The sequence below is a fragment of the Hesperophylax consimilis genome, chromosome 3 (genome assembly GCF_061612785.1).
Source record: "Hesperophylax consimilis isolate HC1 chromosome 3, BYU_Hcon_1.0, whole genome shotgun sequence".
Taxonomy (NCBI): Eukaryota; Metazoa; Arthropoda; class Insecta; order Trichoptera; family Limnephilidae; genus Hesperophylax; species Hesperophylax consimilis.
The window spans coordinates 42,568,582-42,592,131 of record NC_142838.1 but is presented as its reverse complement, the minus strand read 5'-3'; the positions used below and the strand labels follow the sequence as shown (position 1 = coordinate 42,592,131).

Sequence of the window (23,550 nt, the reverse complement as noted above, 5' to 3'; positions counted from 1 at the left end):
AATAATCAATAATAAATTGAGATGATAATCGACAAGAAGTTTCGACCAAAATATTTAATTGTTGAAAACACAGATAACCTTTTGTGAAGTTGTCTACATTTAATAGATCAATCATTTCTAAATATACGTTTTCTAGGTAGAACTTTATCAAGTTTTCAAAAATTACAATTTCTCTGAAAATAGTACATTTCTGTGTGCGTCAGTTAGTTAGCATGGTGGAAAATATTGGGATTTGTTTTGTTAATGTCATAAATTTCTACAAGCCATTACCCCTCCCACACATCCCCCTCCCCTTCCTTTCCCCAAACCTCTTAAACCACCCCAAACCTACCCCTAACCTCCCCACCCACAAACATTAACAAGAGTAGTTTGGCTTCTAACAAATATTGCATGACCGGATAATGTACAGACTGGTTCATGTTGCTTGAACTCAAGAAAGTTTGGAAAATTGTATTATATTACATTCGCAGCTAATCACGGAAAAGGTGGTCAATGAATTAATTTTAAAAATATAAAAAATAACACACATACCATTTAAAAAAATAAAAATAAATTAAATCTTACATTTTTATAGTTTGGGAGGTGGGTTTCGGTACCGCCAGTCCCGGAAAGAACTTATAGGATAACCAACACCTCTGCCATAGGTCACTCCGAGTGGTTCGCAACGTTTGGTGATTTAGCAGGGGTGCCCGGGTTCATCGGGTGAGGTGTTTTCAGGATGCGCCTGTGCCAGATCGGGAGAGGCTGGTTTGAGGAGACCCTTAAACCTCTTCAACTTGTCTATCTAGACCCATCCCAGGGATAGATCATTCGTCCTTCACTCCTGCACATACTGATCCCTAGATTCCTACCCACCCCTCATTCCTCCCCTTCCCAGAAATGCCTCTCGTTCCTTTCCTTAAAAAAACACTCCACGCAGCATCCTTAAAGATGACATAGGCCCTGAGGGTAATATTTTTCTCAGGGCATCCTGTAAGGGGTTAATGCAGTTCTGTAAGTATTTAAATTTTTACTATTGCGACATGTTATTGTGACAGCTATTTCAGCGTTTGAGGTCGTTATTAAACCTCAGTACCTCATTGGAACTCCACCACAAGAATAAGAAGAAGTTTTATATTATTTATCCTTTTCGTTCATTTTACACAGCGAAATACTTTTCACGTCTGATTTTAGACTACATGACAAGATTTCACTGGCTTTGGGCAGTTGGAATTCTCTATTTAATTCTCTAAATAATTATTTTTTTAAGAATTAACAATGTCACAAGATATCCCCAAAAACGGACTGAATGAAATCATAGTGTAACATTTTTTCATCGCGACAGGAAATTTATCTAAAACCACTTAAATTAAAATAAAATAATCAATTTTATTGGAATAAAATCTGTGTCCTTATAGATTTTTTTTACTATTTACAAGCGAAAAACATCACATTTTCTGATGAGGAAGAGTAAAGAGTATTTGACCCTTCATAGGATTGCAAATTTTCAACTACATAATATGATATATAATATATAATCCTTTGTGCTATGCATAAAAAACCTTGTATCATAAACATTAATTTATCATTAAAAAATAACAAAATATGATGCTCAGTGTACTCGTCATAAATGTGGATATTGCACGTTTTACTTATTAACAAGAAAATATTGGAAATATGACTATTTTCCCAATTGTTTTCACTAAAGAAGTTTCGCGTTTACGTCGGCATGTATTTGTATACACGTACCATATAACATAAATACATTCTCTTCATCTGCACTGTAAAGCACTGCATTATATAATGCATTCTATACACGTTAACAATAATTATAACAGTCTGAACATGCATCAGTTTGTACATTCCGTACGTGGAAATAATTTCAAAACTTTTCCAATGCATATGTCCATATGCGCTTTGTACAAATATTATGAATGTATAGGAACAATTCGAACATTATATTTGAATTTGCGTAACATTGTATTGTATTTTGTGTAAATTTCGAGTATCGAATACCTAGATAATATTATATGTAATTTCGTGCGTTCTTCACATGAATATAAATCTGAACACGCATCTATTCAACCCCTCAGGCCTCTGGCATATTCGATCAGAGTATTTTCGCTTGGCAATTAAATCCATATAAATAAAATATTTCTGAATGTATCTGAAAACTAAAATAAATGATGAAGTTCGATTTCAACTTTTATTATTAGAAATAAACAAATAATTTTTAAAATATTTAATTTTTTGGGAAAAAATTAAAAATGGCTCATCTTACGTTTTTTGTAAGTAAAATGATAACGAAAAAATATTTAAAAAGAAGATACGAAACCTATTAGCCAAATGTATTACAAACGTTGTTGTCATCTCATTTTTTCATAATTCTTTTTTAACTTGCTGTCGGACCCTTTGGTTTCATAAAAGTGGATATTTTAATTATTCTGTTCTTAGCTTCTAGATTTGAATATAAAGCGTAGCTCATATTTCTCACTATGAAAATAAAGATACACCGTGAGACCATACGAGTTGTTTTAAACATTTTGTATATGAAATATTTAATCAATTATTAAAAGAAATAATTAGTCGCCTGAAATATCCATACAAATTGAAAATATCTCCCGATAAAAATAAATACCGCCTACGGGAATTGAACCCGCACCTTCTGATGTCCGGCCAGGTGCTCTGGACCACTGAGCTACGACGGCTTATTTCCAACACGCCAAATGATTCAATATGTACTAACAATTATTTTACAAGCAATAATTATTCGCCTGAAACACTCATCCACATTGAAAAATCTCCTGATAAAAGATACATGACGCCAACGGGACTCGAACCCGTGTCCCTTCGATTTCCGGTCAACAGCTCTGACCACTGAGCTATGGCGGCTTATCTCTTACCCGCGAAATTATTCAATATATACTAGTGTTTCATTCAACAATTACTGCTTTCCCCGTCCCGTTGGCGTCATGTATCTTTTATCAGGAGATTTTTCAATGTGGATGAGTGTTTCAGGCGAATAATTATTGCTTGTAAAATAATTGTTACCCTTTGTGCTATGCATAAAAAATCTTGTCTTAAAAACATTAGTTTACCAAAAAATAATAATCAATATGTACTAGTACTTCAATCAACAATTACTCCTTATTATATTTTTCCACCTGTAAACAATTAACTTTAATTTTCTAGGAAAGGCTTTGCTAGTGCTAAATTTCCCATTAGATGGCGTCCAGACATATTATATCTACATTTGTTGGTGATATATTTTGACTTGTCAAATATTATTTTTTTTTAATGATAATCTAAAGTTTATAAAACAAGGTTTTTTTATGCATAGTACAAAGGATAACAAATTGAAAATTGCAGTGGCCCAGAGCACCTGACCGGACATCACAAGGCGCGGGTTCAATTCCCGTCGGCGGCATTTATTTTTACTCGGGAGATATTTTCAATTTGTATGGATTTTTCAGGCGACTAATTATTGCTTATAATAATTTGCTATCCTTTATGCTGAGCATAAAAAACCTTGTCTTATAAACATTTAAAAAAATAATGAAATATGACTTAGTGTGCGATTTACACATTCTGTGTGTATTGTATTATGTTGTTTGTCCACGTTCACAATGTTACGAGACTTTTCTTAATGCGATTGTGGTTTATGATAAGAGCGGGAAAACTATTCTGTTCTGACTTCTTGCCCAGAGCAGGGCTTTGTGTTATGTGACTTTGTGGAATATTTCCTTTTAATTCCAGAAAAGGTTTAAGGTATAACTTTACAGAATACATAACATAATACTGTAGTACGAGTATATCTACATGCACACGTCTAAAAGCAAGATGAAACAACACATATCTGAAACAATAACCATAAAAAACAACAGATAAAACTAAAAATTTAACTTGATAACAATAAAAAAAATACCTTTAAAAGATGTATGTTTTCCATATAACACGATATTCATTGATAACTATATGTACTTATAATAAAATTGCTTAACATTTCTATTCATGGATTTGTTCTTTCCATTGTATTATAGATTTAGTTCCCTGAATACGTACAGGTAATTTGAGAAAACTAAAATATTAAAGAGTGTTGTTACAAATTCTACTTGAGGCCCTTGTGAAAATAATATCCCTTTGTGACTATGTCATCTTTGGAGATGATGGGTGGAGGGTTTTTTTAAGAAAAAGAAATAGAGGAAGATCTGTGAAGGAAAAAAGTATGAGGGGTAGTTATGAATCTGGAGTCAATATGTACAGGAGTGACGAACGTTTGAATTCATCCCTCCCGAGTAGAAGTGGTGTCAATGACGCGATAACATTGTTGTGCGGTGCCAAATAGCCACTATTTTTTTTCATTCACATTTCTTGTTTGGTCATTTTTTATGAGCCGTCAAGCAGGACAGCGAAACAAAAAATCATTTGTCGTCACGATAATAATATTTATCACTAGTTTAAGTCCCCGGCGTTGTCCGGGCTGTATTCTGCTTTGTGGGGTGGAAAATGGGATAGGGGATTTTTTTAAATTAATATAAACAGTAGTAACCTTCCGCTTATCTTGAGGATCCATTGTGACAAATTTCATCTCAAAACAAAACTTTAGATTTTTGCATACAAACAAATCCATTACAAACAGACAATTTTCTTTATATAGATTTCGCCTTTGATTCACAGTATTATGCTGAAAATTTTCTCAACCCAAACAATTCAGCACAAAATCTTAAAATTCTTTCAATCTCTAAATAGTATAAAATAAAGTCGCTATCCACATTTGTCTGTTTGTGCGCTTAGTCCTTCTAAACCACGCAACGGATTTTTATAGGGTTTTCAGTAGTATTTAGAGAGTTTCTAAGAGAGTTTCTCTACTTTCTATCTGAGAAATTGCAGATCGAAAGTAGAGAAGAGTCCTCCTGAGTAATGCAAGAGAGTAAAAAGACATAAAAACCTGACTCCGTGAATCCGGGCACCCCTGTCAAGTCACCAAACGTAGCGAACCACGTGGGGTGACCGATGGTACACGTGTTGGTTATCCAATAATTGGTTTCCGTTGTGGATCGCCACATGTATGGGTACTGACCCATACCCGCCTCCCAAATTATAATGATTTTCAATACAGGAAAGCATAACGTCTTCGTATGCTTTGTTAGTCTCAATTCTTGACTACATATTTCAAAAAGCCATTATAAAAATGTAAGGATTTCATTTTTTATTTAATCAAAAAGCATTCCAGTAATAAATTCAATTATTAGCAACGTCATTTGAGCTTGAATATAGTTCCATTGCAGATTGGGCGCTAAACTTGGATATTGTCCCATTACAGATGGGGCGCTAAACTTGGATATAGTCACATTACAGATGGGGCGCTAAACTTGATATAGTCTCATTACAAATGGGGCGCTGAACTTGATATACCTAGTACCATTACAGATGGGGCGGTAAACTTGGATATAGTTCCATTACACATGGGGCGTTAAACTTGGGTATGGTTCCATTACAGATGGGGCGCTAAACTTGGAAATAGTACCATTACAGATGGGGCGTTAAACTTAGATATAGTTCCATTACAGATGGGGCGTTACACTTGGATATAGTCCCATTACAGATTGGGCGCTAAACTTGGGTATAGTCCCATTACAGATCGGGCGCTAAACTTGGATACAGTTCCATTACAGATGGGGCGCTAAACTTGTATATATTCCCATTATAAATGAGTCGCTAAACTTGGATATAGTCCCATTACAGATGGGGCGCTAAACTTTTCCATAATGCCAGAAACAACGACAATTATCTTTTGTCTTCGTTGAGGGAAATTTTCTAGCAAACGCTTTTCTTGATTTACAAAATATATTTATACATGATCAAATTCTAAAATAAAATCAAAAAATTCCGAGCAGAACGTTAGAAGATTCTTCCATATAACACTGTACGTTTGTTGGTTTAATAAAAAAATGGCGTGAATAAAATCTCTTGTAAAAGCTTCCAATAGTTTCTGCGAAGGAAATAATAATATGAATGCAAATGAAGGAATCCGAATTAAAGTTTTGGATTTGCATAACGCGTGGATATCTCTTCCGGATGAAACTTTTACGTATCGAGATTTTATATTTGGAATGCAGTTCGGATATCGAAGATAACTTAGGCGAAGGCCCCACGGCAAAACTAACAACGCATAAAATTGAGCAAACCAGTAAAAGTTCCAAACATTCAAATATGTAAAAAAATTATCAAGCTATGTCGGGAGTTTGGACTTTTTTGTGCAGTGCCCTATTCATTTTTTGCTACGTGTAGAAGGAAAAGTTTTCCCGCGCGCACCAATAAAAATGTCCTCCGCTCGCGCCATCTGTCCTCACACGTTCGCGCTTCTAATAATATTCCGCACATTTCTCTGGAGTGTGTATTTCAAAATTCAAATAAAGAACATTCCTTAAATATCGTAACAGAATAGCAGAGTTGGCGAAAGCACAGATAAAATTGAAGCTAGTATTAGCAACTGTGGAGTTAAGACCAGAGATAACAGAAGAGTTGGTAATAAGAGCAGAGATAACAGAGGAGTTGGTAATAATAAATAACAGTGGCAAAAGAAGCAGAGGTAGTAATGGAGTTGGTAGGTAGTAAGAACAGGTAATAAGAAAAGAGTTAACAGTATAATTGGTGATGAGAGTATATTATAACATCGGAGATGGTAAAAAGAGCACATATAACGGTGTAATTGGTAATTTGAGCAGATATAGTTGATATGGAAATAGGAGCAGAGATAACGGTGGAGCTGGGAATAAAGCAGAGATGAAATGAATTGATTAGCTCACCATGACAGCGCTCATCTTGAAGTCCATTAGGTTCTTTACTTCCGCAGCCATTTCCCTGATCAGGATTAGGCCGTCTTTTCTCGCCACGTCCAAATCCCAGTCGTGATATTTCTGAAATAACAAACAAATAATTTAATAATTAAAAAGTGAAGACTATACCTCAATAGATTTCAGTGAAAAGTTTGGCATCAAAACAGGTTGCCGTACGTTATAATCTACGCGTTCATAGATAGCGTTAATTTAATTATTTTATTAAAATACACTTTAAAATATCAAGGCATTTGCCATAACTTATTATTTAATAATTTGTTTGCGCCCGTACATACGTAAAATGAATATGAATAAAAAAAAAATTTCGTATCTTAATGCTTTCAAGAAAGGGATACAAATACAATATTGGATTTGTATGGCTTTCTTGAACGAATTTAATTTTTACATTGACAAAACTATTTATTCATATTCATATTGAGTATATACGGGGGCAAACAAATAATTCGTCTTAATAGTTATTGCAAAAGGTGAATTTTCATAAATAATTAAATTAACGCGTAGATTATAATGTACGTTATGTTTAACATTAGGCTTTTAATGCTGAAAAAATCTCTACACAACACTGTTGGCGTATTCTCGTAGAAATAAATACCTATATTTTGTACAAATGTCAAAAGTTTTTCTTGTGTGAAACGTTCCACTTGAATCCAAAAGATAAGTGACATCCGTATTCAAAACTTCAACTGCTTTTCGCTGTTTTTTATAATTTTTTAAACCAGTTTGCAGCTCTTGCTTTGTGGGATATAATACCATTGAATATAATATACATTTAAGTGTTGAAGTCTTTGAATATAATAGCCATTTAAGAGTTAAAGTAACTAACAATCTCACCTTCCGCAGGGGTAGACAGATAGAATGGACAACCACAGAACTTTGTTTAAGCATACAATCCTCGCTTCATTTGCATTACACATCGTACCGTATATATACTAAATCTTCTATTAATCAGATTCTATTTCATGTCTTCCTCGGGTATCTCCAAATTCTTCTACCATTTCTTTTATACTTATATACCTTTCCTCGTTTATCTCCTCCTATAAGTTATTATCCTACCTCGATGTGAGATTTTGAGAAGTTTGAAGGCTCTATCATTAGGTATAACTGCCAATCTTCCTCAAGGTTTTTTGGTGGAAGTTTCAGAAAACAAAAGATAAGGCGTAGGCTATTGATTAATTGCTTCTTTTAAATGTGATTTTACCTCTCCTGGTTAAAAAAATGGAATAAATAACATAATATAACTAACTAACTAACTATCACCCGTTTCCCGCGGGGTAGGCAGACAGGACGGACCGCTAAACAACTCGGTCTTAGCACACACTTCTTGCCTCATTCACATTCATACATCGTATCATACATACTCTTAAGATTTTTCAAATTGATCGTGATATTTTCAAATATGATTTGACATAATTGCTGGAAAAGTTTAGGTGTGCAGTCGACTCCATTTAATTGGGACACATCGTGTACAGTCCCAAATAACCGGTTGTCCCGATAAAGCGGAATCAACTTTTAATTACATAACATATTCAATGAAACAAAAATTCCTTAAGGAGAGAAAATATGTACCTATTTAAAAAAATATCTTAGTTAGGTACGTTTAGTTTAAAATGGCTTTTAATAAAAATCGTCCAAAATTTTATTTAATTAAAAAAATATATAGTTTCTTTTATTTGGAAAACCAATAGTAATAATATTTTATACTGTATGGTAAAATATGCATAATTACTCCATCAATAAAATGATTTCACTGATATATCTTAATTTAGTTAATATAAAAGAGAAAAGTTACTATGGGGATGGGATCGTGTATATTGTGAATGTTATTTATTGATTTAAGGTTTGAAAATGTGAAGTGCTGCCATAAATCGAATTCATTGTATGGAGTGTTGAAAACGCATGAAGCGCAGTGAAGCACTGTTTTGTCGTCTCGTAGTGTTACATTGAGGGATGTTTAGTATATGGTTTTTTCTGGTTTGTCTGATGGCCACTCTTAATTGACTTATTTCAAGTAGTTCCGGACATCCTATCATAGAGTGGCTATTTTTTGTAAAAATAGTATGTCTGCTAAATTTCTACAAATTTCCAATGACGAAACCCTAAATTAACAGAAATATTTCATTTATTGTGGGTTATTTGGCTAAACATTACATTAGCTAAGAGAAAATCTTTAATTCAACTAAATACATAATAATAAAGTAATCGATGGAGACGGTCGATAACCCTTTGGGTAGGATGTTTGGATTGGCTAACAGTTGGACGAGCCGAGTTCGATTAAGACGTTTGATAACCCTTTGGGTAGGATCTTCGGTTAACAGTTGGACGAGCCGAGTTCGATGAAAACGGTCGATAATCCTTTGGATAGGATGTTTGGCTTGGCTAACAGTTGGACGAGCAGAGTTCGATGAAGACGTTTCATAACCCTTTAGGTATGATGTTCGGCTAACAGTTGGATTATAATACATAAAAACTTAGTTTTTTTACCATAATATAATCTATCTTTAAATGTCTTCTAAGACTTATTTTTTTTAATTAACTATGAAATGAACCTTCCTACCCAGGAACCGGAGTCGGCAACTCCACAGATTGGATAATAACGACATTTATTGCGTATATTAACTACTGCAATATCATCGAATTTATGAGAAATGTGTATGTATCCGCATGTTTTTGCGTGATTGCCACCTTGATCAGTGGCGGATTAACCCTAAGGCAAAGTAGGCACGTGCCTAGGGGCGCCAGTTACAAAGGGGCGCCGGCGGGCGCCCCTAGAATTAAAAAAATATATATATAAACTTAATTTTGTAAGTAAGTATGCACCTGCTTACACAATATAAAAGATTATTTACTTCTGTAGAGATGCAGAGCTTCCAAAGCATACTCGCCTTCTTGATTATTCCTCCATGCCTCCATCGCATGATTTTTTAATAGAAGACCGCTCGCTCGTGGATTCGTTCGCGGGCGTTGCTAGATTGCAGGGCAAAGGGCGCAGCGGGGGCAGGGGATAAGCGGCCGGCACCGGACTTCCGAACGGATGACGGGGTGACAGTCACACTCATCACTTTCAGCTTGGATGTCGCCGGTTACGCGCGCTTCTATTGATTACGTACTCGCAGCGGTATTTGTGTGAATTAATTAGTATAGACGGCATAGTCCAGTGGTAACGCATTGGACTGCCATTCCGAAGGTCGCGGGTTCGAACCCGGCGTGCGCAAATAAATTTTATTTGATTGATTTGTGTTATTTCACAATTAATTAATTAAAATAATATATAGTATATTTGCGGCACGTTCCAGAGTGGAAGATACTACCAGTATCGCCCTGGTGTAAGACCACCATTCAGAATTGAAACGTTGCTCCAAATGGCTTTAGCCGTGTTTAGTGACTAGATCTGAATAGCCAGGTACTTCCCCACCTTCCTCTTTCCCTTCCCCACGTACCTTCAGCCTCACAACATCCCCCAATTGGGGATGCCATAGTCTCACTGGTTCCAGACGGGAGCAGTTGGGACTCTTGTGAGGTATTCACTATAAAAAAAAAAATAAAAAAACATTGCGTTTTAGTTCATTACCCAAATAATGAGTGAATTGAAGAAGAAACCTAGTGTTGCAGCTTATAAAAGGAAGGCTAAGGAAAAAGAAGAAAAAAATCAAAATATTATAAATTGTGTACATTCCCACGCAATAATATTGTGCACATTCCCACGCAATAATATTAATGTAATAATTTAATAAGTTAACACTCTGTAAGTGTTTCAAACAACAAATAAATAAATCATTGATCCATTGGTTAACACTTGATGTTTTTCCTGAAAACTTTTCGAGTAAAAATCTTTCTGCTGTTTTTCCTAGATTTTTATTTTCACTACCCTTACTATTATTATTTTCAGAAAGTCTCGTATCATGTTTAATTTCGTCCAGGTATTGTTCACCAAATTGTAAATTCCCACCTTCATCTAAGTAAATTTTCCTCAAATTTAGTTGAAATTAAAACTTAAAGTTAAAACTCAAAAGTTAAGGTAATTCCTATATTTTTTTGTACATTAACCCAACACAAGAGGCTCTGAGGAAAATAATTTCCCTCAGGGCCTCTGTCATTTTTGAAGATGCTGTGTGGAGGGTCTTTTTGAGGAGAGGAAGGAGTGAACGTGGGTCTTGAAGAGACCCAAGTTGTAGGAAGGAGGAAACACAGAGCCCGGCAAATCGTTCCACAGCCGAGCTGTTGAACATAATAACGAGTCGTAGAAGCAACCCGTTTGACATTTGTCACATGACAAATGTCAACCGTGTACATATGTTGGGCGCGCGTTTGGTGTGTTTCCCGACTATGCACCGGTGCCGAGGGGATCAATGATGCTAGTTCCTTGGAGCATCTTCCATTGAAATACCGGTTAATAAATATTTTCCGTGTTTGATGTTTTTTCTTTAGAGAATTCTGAATTTTAGTAAAAACGTCCGTAGTTGTTATGGCGGTGTGTTTTCTTGCAAGTTTCAAATCATCAGGAATATCAAATAAATGTTCATCGGGTGACTCGATTGAAGTTATGCAGTTCACACCGGTTTTTCCACCCAATGCTGCTAACACTGTAAATGTGAATCGTAACTTTTCCATTTTTCTTCACTAAAAATATCGTTTTATAAGACAAATAAAACAATGCGTTGCTCTGAAGTACAAAGAAACGACATTTAAAGTTTATTTGTCGTCCTTTTTTATATTAAAAAATTCATAGACATATGAATATTAGTAGACCTGCCCTAAGTGATTAAAAGCGTATTATCCCCACTCCCCATACCGGTTCCATTGAGCCGGCTGGGCTCGCATATGGCCTCAAGTGAAATTTGAAAACGTGACGTCATCATTCTTGTGCGAACTATGGTCGAGGCATCATCGGTTCATTTTACGAAATAACACGGCAAAATGTTGACTTTTGATATGAAAACTTGTAAAAATAGATGTGAAAAAGAGAATAAACCCAATTGTCGTATTACATTCCATAAGTAAGCATTATTTTACTTTATTTTAAGCTTATTCACACCGTATTATATGGATCAGTTTTAGAAACATATACTATCACATCACAATGTAGCAATTCTCAAGTGTGCTCATCGTTGTTTACTGGGGTAAGTAAATTATGAGACATTTTTAAAAGTGTCTTAACTAAATACTCTGAAACTAACTACGACTCTGAAAATAGAAGCTGCCTTACTTTGCCGAATTTGGACTTCGCAAATTAGTTCATAACGTGGCGAGTAATTTGCGCTCCCATGTAGAAATGTCTATTCATTCAAAAGCAGATTTTACTTTTAAGAACTAAATGGTGATATTATAATGCGAGATGCCTATTTACTGTCAGATTGATTTATTGACGAATCACAGTCAGCCTTACTCCCTTCGTTCTTCAACAGTTGATTTTACCCCTCGCCATTATCTTCTCGTCTATTAATTCCTATGTCTGTGAAAAAATTACATTATTTTTATTAGTCACTCAGTCAGCCACATAGCGAGTACACAATGCTGTTCATAAATAAATGCTGTTTAAGTGTAACCAAGACAACACATAAGTGACATTTGAAAAGTGCATAAAATAAAATTCGTAATTTAAACACAAAGGGATCCTAAGCATTTCTAGGTAGGTACTTATTAGTGAGTACTTATTCCTTTACATAAATAATTGATCATTTAAATTTTTTATGTTTTATTAATTATCCCTATTAATATTATAACTGCGAAAGTGTATATGTGTGTGTTTGTATAGGTATATGTTACTTCTTCATGCAAAAAAACTACTGAACCGATTGTGATGAAACTTGGTATGTAAAAAAAAAGATAGCTGGCAGTGTTGCCAACGAGTTCGATATATCGCCATTTAGGCTACTCAGAACGAGAATCGGCGCTGAAAAAATCTAAAAGGCGACTGGTGGGCTACTTCAGAGTCAAGTTAAAGACATAATTTTCACGTAAAAACATCAATTTTAAACAATTCTCTAGCCACCCCCCCCCCCCATGAATTTTTTTTAAATTTTTATTTTCACGTAAAACCCGCCTAACTACAAATTCGGCTACTTTAGGTACTTGTTAAATTTTATAATATGTGGTCGCTAGAGGGGCGCCGATGAGGTGCTTGCCTAGGGCGCTCTCAACAGTTAATCCGCCTCTGACCTTGATAGAATGTATTGTCATCAACAACGAAATGAATGATATTCAAATAGATGTGTTTCAAAAAATTTTGAATAATTGAGACTTTTTCTACATTTTTTTAAATACGCCCTTTGAGTGATTTTTCACACAAATTCTGCAATAAAAATTAGCGAAGTGTCGACATTATTTGTTCGTATATATTGTCTAGACTGAGTTTCCTATAGCGTGAGACTTCTTTGAAGTGATTTCCTCGAAGATTTCAAAGTGAGAAGCATTATAAAAGTTCGGGTGAAGTGACGGGTTTACGGAGACTGAGAAGGAATTCTTTTCCTTCTATCGCACAAAAAAAACATAAAGTTCCGCGCGCAATTTCAAGCATCCACGTCCTTCTCATACGCGAATGCACTTGTAACATTATGGGCAGAGAAAATAAACAAAATCGTTTCAGCGTCTTAGAAACTGGGAGTTGGAGAGGAGGAGGGAGCTAGGAGATGGGATGGGAGGGGGTGGGATGGGGGAGGGCACAACAGAGGTGGAAAACAGGAGAAAACGGTGGTTTTAAATTTATTTTTATTAATACTGGCTTTACTAACCGATTTGGCCCAAGAGCATAGCGAAAAAAACAGTGACCGGATAAATCATCACAATGATAATTCATCACATCTTTAAAAAGTTATATAAGGTCCTGGAAAGTGATGAAACAAAAACTTTATTAACTTTTGAAGTGAAACTTCTTTACGCGCGTCATGCAATTTCGAGGACCGGAGTAAAACCGACTCATGACCGAAACGAAAATGCGGGTACCCCCACCACCGATTAAAGTTCATTTGATCTAGTCAAAGTTTTGAAGTAACATATAAATGCTTCTTAGCTCATCCCGACAACTGGCGTTGGTGGTGTAATGGTCAGCATAGTTGCCTTCCAAGCAGTTGATCCGAGTTCGATTCTCGGCCATCGCACATTATTTTTTTGTTTTTAACGCCTTTTTCATTCAATATCTTATTTTTTAGTAGGTCAGAACATTTTTTAAAAGAAAATAATATTGCAAAATAATAAAAACACTTATCTCACTGTGATAAAACATTACTCCGCTAGAGCGCGCTTTGCGTTATTGTGTTGGATTAAAATTATTATCTAATCCGTATATTATGATAATTGTATTACATTTATTTAATTAATTTATTTATTTTGATAATATGTAATAATTTACAGAAAAAAAAATTAAAACTATCTCCCTCTGATAAAATATCCGTTCGCTAGAGCGCACTACGCGATCTTGTGTGGGATTCTATTTCTGTACATTGTACATTATTTTTAAAAATATATTATATTTTGGGTGTGATGTAGGTAACATTATAAAACATAACAAGCTCTCATATTTTCAGAACCTACATAATATAATCAATTTATGCGGCTTTGCTTACAGTTGGTGCTCAGCGTGGTTGGCTTTCAATCAGTTAAGCGAGGTTCGATTCTCGGCTGTGGCATTTTTGAAGTGAAACCTTGTTGAGGTGGGGGAGCCGCTCACGAACGTTCTCTCTCTTCTCTTCTTTCCTCTCTCTCAGACACCAGCGAACTGCGCCACGCCAAGCATCAGCTGAAACTAGAAGTTTCACTTCTGTCTTGCGTAGGCTTGACACACCCACTTTTTTTTATATTAACTCCACACAGGAGGCCCTGAAGAAAATAATTTCCCTCGGGGCCTATGTCATCTTTGGGGATGCTGTGTGGAGGGTCTTTTTGTGGAGAGGAAGGAGTGAACATGGGTCTTTAAGAGTCCCATGTTGTAGAAGGGAGGAAACACAGAGGCCGGCAGTTCGTTCCACAGCCGAGCTGTTGAACTTAAGAACGAATCGTAGAAGCGGCCCGTTCTCATGTGACAAATGTTAACCGTGTACAAATGTTGGGCGCGCGTTTGGCGTGTATCCCGACTACGCACCGGTGCCGAAGGGATCAATGACGCTAGTTCCTCAGAGCATCTTCCATTGTAATACCGATAGAACAAGGACAGCATTGATACCACTAATATTATATATTATTTATATATTGTTTAATTATGTATTATATGTATATTGGTTAATAAAAAAAAATAAAAAATAAAATAAAAGCATACCTACCTGACGCCTGTGCTCTAAAGCAGTGCTCCGCAACCTTTTCTCACCTACGACACACCAAATTTCTTCCTAGAAATTCCGCGGCACACCAAAAGCTAAAATACATAGGTATTAAATTGATACACAAATTTTACAATAATTTCTTGTTGAAGTGAAACTTCTTTACGCGCGTCATGCAATTTCGAGGACCGGAGTAAAACCGACTCATGACCGAAACGAAAATGCGGGTACCCCCACCACCGATTAAAGTTCATTTGATCTAGTCAAAGTTTTGAAGTAACATATAAATGCTTCTTAGCTCATCCCGACAACTGGCGTTGGTGGTGTAATGGTCAGCATAGTTGCCTTCCAAGCAGTTGATCCGAGTTCGATTCTCGGCCATCGCACATTATTTTTTTGTTTTTAACGCCTTTTTCATTCAATATCTTATTTTTTAGTAGGTCAGAACATTTTTTAAAAGAAAATAATATTGCAAAATAATAAAAACACTTATCTCACTGTGATAAAACATTACTCCGCTAGAGCGCGCTTTGCGTTATTGTGTTGGATTAAAATTATTATCTAATCCGTATATTATGATAATTGTATTACATTTATTTAATTAATTTATTTATTTTGATAATATGTAATAATTTACAGAAAAAAAAATTAAAACTATCTCCCTCTGATAAAATATCCGTTCGCTAGAGCGCACTACGCGATCTTGTGTGGGATTCTATTTCTGTACATTGTACATTATTTTTAAAAATATATTATATTTTGGGTGTGATGTAGGTAACATTATAAAACATAACAAGCTCTCATATTTTCAGAACCTACATAATATAATCAATTTATGCGGCTTTGCTTACAGTTGGTGCTCAGCGTGGTTGGCTTTCAATCAGTTAAGCGAGGTTCGATTCTCGGCTGTGGCATTTTTGAAGTGAAACCTTGTTGAGGTGGGGGAGCCGCTCACGAACGTTCTCTCTCTTCTCTTCTTTCCTCTCTCTCAGACACCAGCGAACTGCGCCACGCCAAGCATCAGCTGAAACTAGAAGTTTCACTTCTGTCTTGCGTAGGCTTGACACACCCACTTTTTTTTTTTATTTGAAAAGTATACATACATACATATAACTATAACATATTTATTTTTACGCAATCTTAATAATTTTTATAAATAATAATAAATTAATGAGCGATTAATTGTTAAATTAACCTGCGCTTGTTTCAATGAACACAAAAGTTTTATATTTGGCTCGGTTTTTGACAGCGCAACCCTAAGTTCTTGGTCAAGACCTTTTAAGCATGACCGCTTATCATTTTCAATTAATACAAGCGTTGAAAATTTTTGCTCACATAAATATGTCGTTGAAAATGGAAGTAGTGTTAAGAATGCTTTGACGAAAATGCAAGGATATTCTTTTTTAACGTAAATCCAGAAAACATCTAATGGATCTTCGGAGAAGTGAATTTTTAATGTCATGTAATTATTTAAATCTGTAAATTCCTCTCGAATTTGCAGAGGCAGTGCTTCCATAGAATTTATTGCATTGGTTGCAAAAGGATTTTGAATCCAATCGCATTGTTCCGTATTAATGGAATAAAAATATTGAACAAATTTCTGCTGAAACAAACTTAAATGTTGTTGGGCCAGATCCACAGTTAATTGTTTTTTTTTTCAATTGTACTATGGTTGGTCCTTTGGTACATTTCCAAACATCCCTTTTGCAACTCTTTCTGCCAAAGTTCGTTATTAAGTTCATTCAAATGCTCGAATATATCAGCCATGTATGCAAGTTTGGCTATCTAGTAATTATCATCTAGGTGCTGATATAGTTTGGGCATATTTTGATTTAAAAGAAACTCACACACCTCGTGAAGAAGCTAGTTTTGGCTAGAAACAATCTAGCCAAAACATTGCCTCGGGATAGCCAACAAATTTCAGTACAAAACAATAAGGATTCATATTCGGCTCCCATTTCTGCACAGAGTATTCCAAAGATTTGTGAGTTTAGGGCTCTTGATTTAATTATGTTTACGATTTTAATTCATTCATTCATTCAACTTGCTCAAAAGATCCTCCGGTAAATTTTTGACCATCAATGCTTCTCGATGTATGCAGCAAGTGTGTAAATTGTAATGTTGGATTTTTTTGTTTTACACAAGAGACAAAACCCTTTTTACTACCCGTCATTGCCGCAGCGCCATCCGTGCAAACAGCAATGCAATTGCTCCATTTAATATTATATTTTTTAAAGAAATCATCGGTTACTTGAAAAAATTCTTCACCGGTAGTTCGCTCTGGAACCTCCTTACAAAATAAATAATTTTCTTTAATAAAGTCCTCGAAAGTCAACGAAACGTACAATAGCTATCAACTGTGCTTTATTTTTAATATCGGTTGTTTCGTTGATCTGAAGCCCAAATTTTTCAGCCAATAACAGTTTTCTAATCAGTGTTTCTAATATGTCGTAAATACCTCTTTTAACAGTATCGGCAGACAATGAAAAATAGACAATATTATGACAAATATTTTGTCATTGTGTATTAAATACATAATGAAATATTGTAAAATGTCAAATAGATTGAATTTGACCGCGGCACACCTGTGTCCGGCTCACGGCACACCAGTGTGCCACGGCACACCGGTTGCGGAGCACTGCTCTAAAGGATAACTAACCTAACCTAACCTACTTAACCTAACCTACCCTACTTAACCTAACCTACTTAAGTTTAGGTTAGGTTAGGTTACAAAAAAAAATTTCATCGTTTCTAATGACTTTATATCACTTTTTTAATGTGTGTTGAATTGTTACTGTACTTATCATGGAACCGAAAAAAACACACATTTATTAGTCAAATGTTTTATAAACGTTATTGTCACCTTACGTTTTTGTCTTTTCATATAAAAATATTTTATTATTTTTTTTCAAGTTCCGTTCGAATTCTTTGGTTTCATAGTATATACATAACAATTTTTTTTTTGGTACAGTATTTCTTATTTCATAGTAAAATCCAGTAATGTTGGCCTCACTGGGTGGCTTACCCTTGCTGAGGCCTCCATTTTATAATACAAAAAATAAACATAATAAAGAAAATATATATAATGTTGGTGAAGAAAAAAAAACATAAGATTTAGATAAATTTAAACTAAAAATATAGATTTGAAATTGAAGTAAAATAAAAAAAAATTAAATAAAGTTAAAATCTCTATATTTATATTGGTGACCGGATAAATCATCATAATGATAATTAATCACATCTTTAAAAAGTTATATAAAGTCATGGAAAGTGATGAAACAAAAAGTTTATTAACTGGGTTAAGAAGGTTAGGTTAGGTTAGGTTAAAACAAAAGTGTGTTAAATTGTCACTGTGTTGAGTTATCATGGAACCATTTATATTATATGTTGTGTGTTTGTGAGTGATGTTTTTTTTATATTGGTTTTGTGTGTTACGTGTAGGTTTTATTATTTTATGTTATGAAATTTTGGTAATATTGTCTTTTTGTTCTTTAATCCATTTCAATGTACATTTTTATTTTTCTGTGGTCAACTTCTAGATTTGAATATAAATCGTGGTTATTTCTCTTTTTAACGCCGCTTACATCATATTTCTCACAATGGTAGTAAGAGAGACAATGATTTCTACTGAGACCGTGAGATGAGCTGTTCCCAAAAGCGAACAAATTAACCTGAGGGGTTAAATTTCAACGGTATAATATTTTCCAAAATGAGCGACAAATTAACAAAAGTGATAAATTTCAGTTTAATCAGCGCAGCAATCACATATATTCATAATTAAAGTTTGTGTTAAATTTGTTTTCTTCAAATTTAAGTTCTTCTTGTAACATATGTAAAACAAAGGCCTCCGTGGACGAAGGGTAAGGCTTTCGACTAGCAAGCCGAAGGTCTTGGGTTCAAATCCCGGCGCGCGCAAGTAAATTTTATTTGATTAATTTGTTTTATTTCACAATTTATTCATTTAAAGTATTATAAAGTATATTGCGGAACTTTCAAGAGTGGACAATACTCTCAGTATCGCCCTAGTAAAAGACCACCATCCAGAATTGAAACGAAGCTTAAAACGAAACAACCACAAGCTAATGCTTCTCTGGAAGAGTAGTATTAAATGTTGTCATTGTAAATTGTAAACCTTATTACTTATATGTACTTTTTCCTTTAACAAATAAAAAAAATGATTTTAGCCATGTTTGGTGACCAGATCTGAATAGCCTAGTTCTCCCACACCTTCCTCTGCCCATCTCCTTCCCCTCCCCACTTCCTTCAGCCTCACGTTTGTGCTGCAGGTTATCAATTGTTCTTAGAAATTTAAGTGATGTATGGCTATTAATTCTATTATGGATTTGAAATAAGGAATGAGGAGTAAATAATTTATTTTCACAACTCCTTCAATATTTCTTTTATTTTCATATGTATGTTTTCTTAAGCACAATTCTCATGACTCTATTTTGTAGTACTCTATGCAATACATGAATAATCCAGTATCTGGCTGCAACAAACGTACATTTTGTCGAGTCAATTTTCATATTTATTTTTAATTTTCAGGCCACCGTTAACATTTTTCCTCTCGATTCATTGTTTGTCTTTTACAGCAGTAGGATGTTTGTTACAGAGTAGAGTTAGTTTAGATTTTTACAGTTCGACAATCTGTCTTCATTTACAGCTTGTAACTCGGTAAAAATTTTATGTTATGAAACAATTTTCTCGTGAGCAAATGGTCGGTAAAACGTTTTACCTACCTAGATTTTCATTCTGTGTGGTTCGTGAGATATTCCCTGTTTGAAGTTTGGAAAATATTTTCTCTTTGAGTTTGAGAAACAAACAGAAAGCTGGGCATCTTCTTGCTAGCGGAAAGCGGCAGTTAGAAGTGTGGGGTGGCCCGGGGGGAGGATATTTCCTATGATAAGTCACCCGGAGTATATGGTTAGCGTCTTACCTCCAACGAGGCCAGCAGTCAAGTGGAAAATTAAAATTTATCGTCGAATAATGCGGAGGTTTTTATAACCATTATTACTTTAGTTGCATTTTCGGGTTTCGTTCCATCATTTCTCGGTAACGTTATCAATCTAGTGGGATTCGTGAATGGTGGTTTGAAAATCAAATTAAAATCTTTATTTTTTTACACTGTATCCCGCAAATGTGAACTAGCTAAAAAATTTAATGGTAGGAATAAATTTGATATCATTTGTTTCCTTCAAATTACTATTTTTTTACATTAGCCCCAGATTAGGTAATTTATTTTTTTCAGGGCCTTTGTCATCTTTGTGGATGCTGTATGGAGGATCATTTTAAGGAAAAGAAAGTGAGGAAGTTCTGGGAAGGAAAAAAAGGAATAAGGGGTGGGTAGTAATCTAGGGCTCAGTGTGTTCAGGAGTAACGGACATACGAATCCATCGTTTCCCATGCGGTTCAAGACGATGGGTCGAGAGAGACCAGCTGACGAAGTCAAAAGGTCTCCCAATCCTGCCCACCACTCAGCTGCTGGGCAGGCGCATCCGCCACTAAGATCTGAACACACCTCACCCGATGAACCCGGGCACCAAACGTAGCAATCCAAGTCGGGTGATATATAGCAGAGGTGTTGGTTATCCAATAAATGGTTCCTGGGGCGGCGGTACCTATACCCGCCTTCCAAATTGAAACATTGTATTATTGATTCACCTACTTTACTACTACTCATTCCTGTCAACATCAACGTCAACCTCCCACAGAATCAGAAATAAGGAAGTACTCTTCCTCAATTAATTATGGATACTATTCACCATTGTCTAGAATGTGTAGACTGGTCAACTAAAGACCAGACATCGATTTACCTTGTCTACATGATTTTTTTCTGTCACTGAGCAATCCCTTAATCTCGCACAAAATTCTGTTAAAAAACTACAGCACATTGGTATTCAGGGCCAGATATTCAAATGGTTGGGCAGTTATTTATAAAACAGGAGCCAAAGGGTGCGTTTTGACGCTACTCAAAGCGATCCAGCTATTATTAAATGTGGTGTACCTCAAGGAAGTACTCGAGGACCACTTTTATTTAATATTTATATAAATTAACTATGTAACAGTTCCTTTGCCGATGATACACTTTTATTATTTGAAGGCAAACGCTAGAATGTAGTTCATAGTAAAGCAGAAGTTGATATAAACAAGGTTAAACAATGGCTAGACAATAATCTCCTCACACTCAACTCCGATAAAACTAAATTCATTCCCTTCAGTGCAACTCAACTAGGACAACCAAAACTAAATTATTATACACAATTACAATGTCCTAAATTCTTGTAAATATAATACCATAGAAAATGTTGATACTATAAAATATGTAGGAATTATAATACAAAAATTTCTGAAATGGGACAAACATATAGACTCAACTTCCACAAAGATCAGAAAACTTAGTCATCTATTCATGTGTAAATCCTAACTAGAATACGCACTCTTAGGTTGGGGCGCATGTACAAAAACAATACTAAATCCCTGGCAAAAGCTCAAAAATCACTTCTAAAGATCATCCTTACGAAACCACTTATGTACCCAGTGATGTATTATTCTAAGAGATACGAGTTCTTGACTTAAGTTAAGAAAAGGCAAACAAAGACATAAGAAAAATTATATTACATACACACAAAAATAGTACAAAACCCTGCAGGGAGAAATACAGTAGTTCCACCTACTACTAAGACATCCCTTGCTCAAAGACAATACTCTTACTTACGGCCAAAAATGTTTAAGCTCATACCCGATACAAGAAAATCGAAAAATGCACGCACTCTGCGTAAATCGATTAAAAGTTGGCTTCTGGAATTAGGGAGAGTCAAGAGCAAAACATCAAATGTTTAGTACGTTCATAAAAGTATTTATTGTGTTTGGCATCTAGACCAAAAATTCTCACCACACTTCACAAACTCAAATAATATGTACTATTTAAAATAATAATTCTTACACATTACACATCATAGAAACAATGACATAAAATAAGATGCTTACCTAACTTTTCTCTTATATTGTAAACATGAAAGTAATTTCCAAAATGTTGCTAATATAATGTTATGTAAAAAGTAATTTCTCCAATGATTGAATTTATTGCTATGTGTTTGTGTTACATTACCTACTTCATATGAATTAAACCATCATTTTGATTGTCCTGAAACTGGAAATCTTCCAAGAAGGACAGTCAAAGATGCACTATTCTGTAATTGTATTTTTTAGTATCAACTAAATAAACATTGTTAAAAAACACATTTCATCGACTTTAATTCGACTTGTATCTACAAATACAAGTGCGGGAAAATTAACTTAGATTTATCAAGAAATTACTTAATGAAACGTAATAATTCCTTTCGGACTACAAGGGCTTCGAGTTATGTCACGTGCTTGCAAGCGGCCTGACGCGTTTTTTCCTAGAAAGTGAATGAACTTTGTTAAATATATTTTATACGAACCGTGAGTTTGGGTAGGGTTTTTTCGGTAACTTCTATGAAGATGTTTTTAAAATACTAATAAGTAGTGAAGATTTAATGAATTTAGTGTGATTTTTTAGTGGTGTGCACGGAAGACATCTTACTGATATGATATACCGTTAATTTATTAAAAATCTGGTCAAATTATTCATTTTTCTGTTAGAAATGGGACTGCAGGCCTATAACGAATGAATTGAAAGAGTTCCTAACAAAGTATCAGTCAAAAGCGAATGTTTTATGAGGACGGCGGAAAATGTGTCCATAAAAATACTGTTGTAAATATTGACATACTGATATTGGCGCATACCTTGTTCTCGATATATTCTGAATGACTAATATTTTATCAGGACGTTGGAATGTTGACACTTTTTTAAAAGAATCTTTTTTCTCCGTGTGGAAGTTTGTTAAATTACTTTATTTCTGAATGCTTGTGATTTTGGGCCTTTTTATAAATGGTATAATTAGTGAGTTTAGGTCTAGATTTTTTTAATACTGAAACACGTTTACGTCAAATGAGAGTAGATTATTGAAATGAAAAGGTATATACAATTATATATATATTTTGGTTTAACAAGAAAAACCTGTTCGTCAGAGGCATTTTATTCTCGGTACAATATTAGATTCCTCGTAAATAGTGACTTAAGTATCTGTAGAGACCTCCATAACACCACGGGAAGGGCGGAGGGCGGTGGGCGGGTGGCAGAGGGCTGCTGCCCCGCAATGTCAATGTACTCGTAAAGACTGCCAGGAAGATAATTTGAAATAGATTAAAGAGTCGACGCGCGACTGCCAGACATTGCAAGTAATACTTTGTACACGGTCGGTACTCTGCACCATACGTCACTCGCAAGAAGTCTTTCAACTATCTTCATAGTACGAAAGATGTGTATCGTATATTTCTTCTTCATTTTGAATTGAAGTTAGTTCCATGCAGAGATGAGATAATGGGAGTTCCTCGTGTTCCCTGATAATATATTTTATTTATTTATTAACGCCCTACTA

At 35.0% G+C, this 23,550-nt stretch overlaps 1 protein-coding gene across 1 annotated transcript in view; it reads right to left on the bottom strand.

Moving 5' to 3' along the window:
* stol (voltage-dependent calcium channel subunit stolid) overlaps positions 1-23,550 on the bottom strand; it is a 239,983-nt gene that overhangs the window by 128,263 nt on the left and 88,170 nt on the right. The window contains exon 4 of the mRNA XM_089650724.1: positions 6,789-6,899. Coding sequence (XP_089506850.1) covers positions 6,789-6,899 — 111 coding nt within the window. The remainder of the gene's footprint in view (positions 1-6,788; positions 6,900-23,550) is intronic.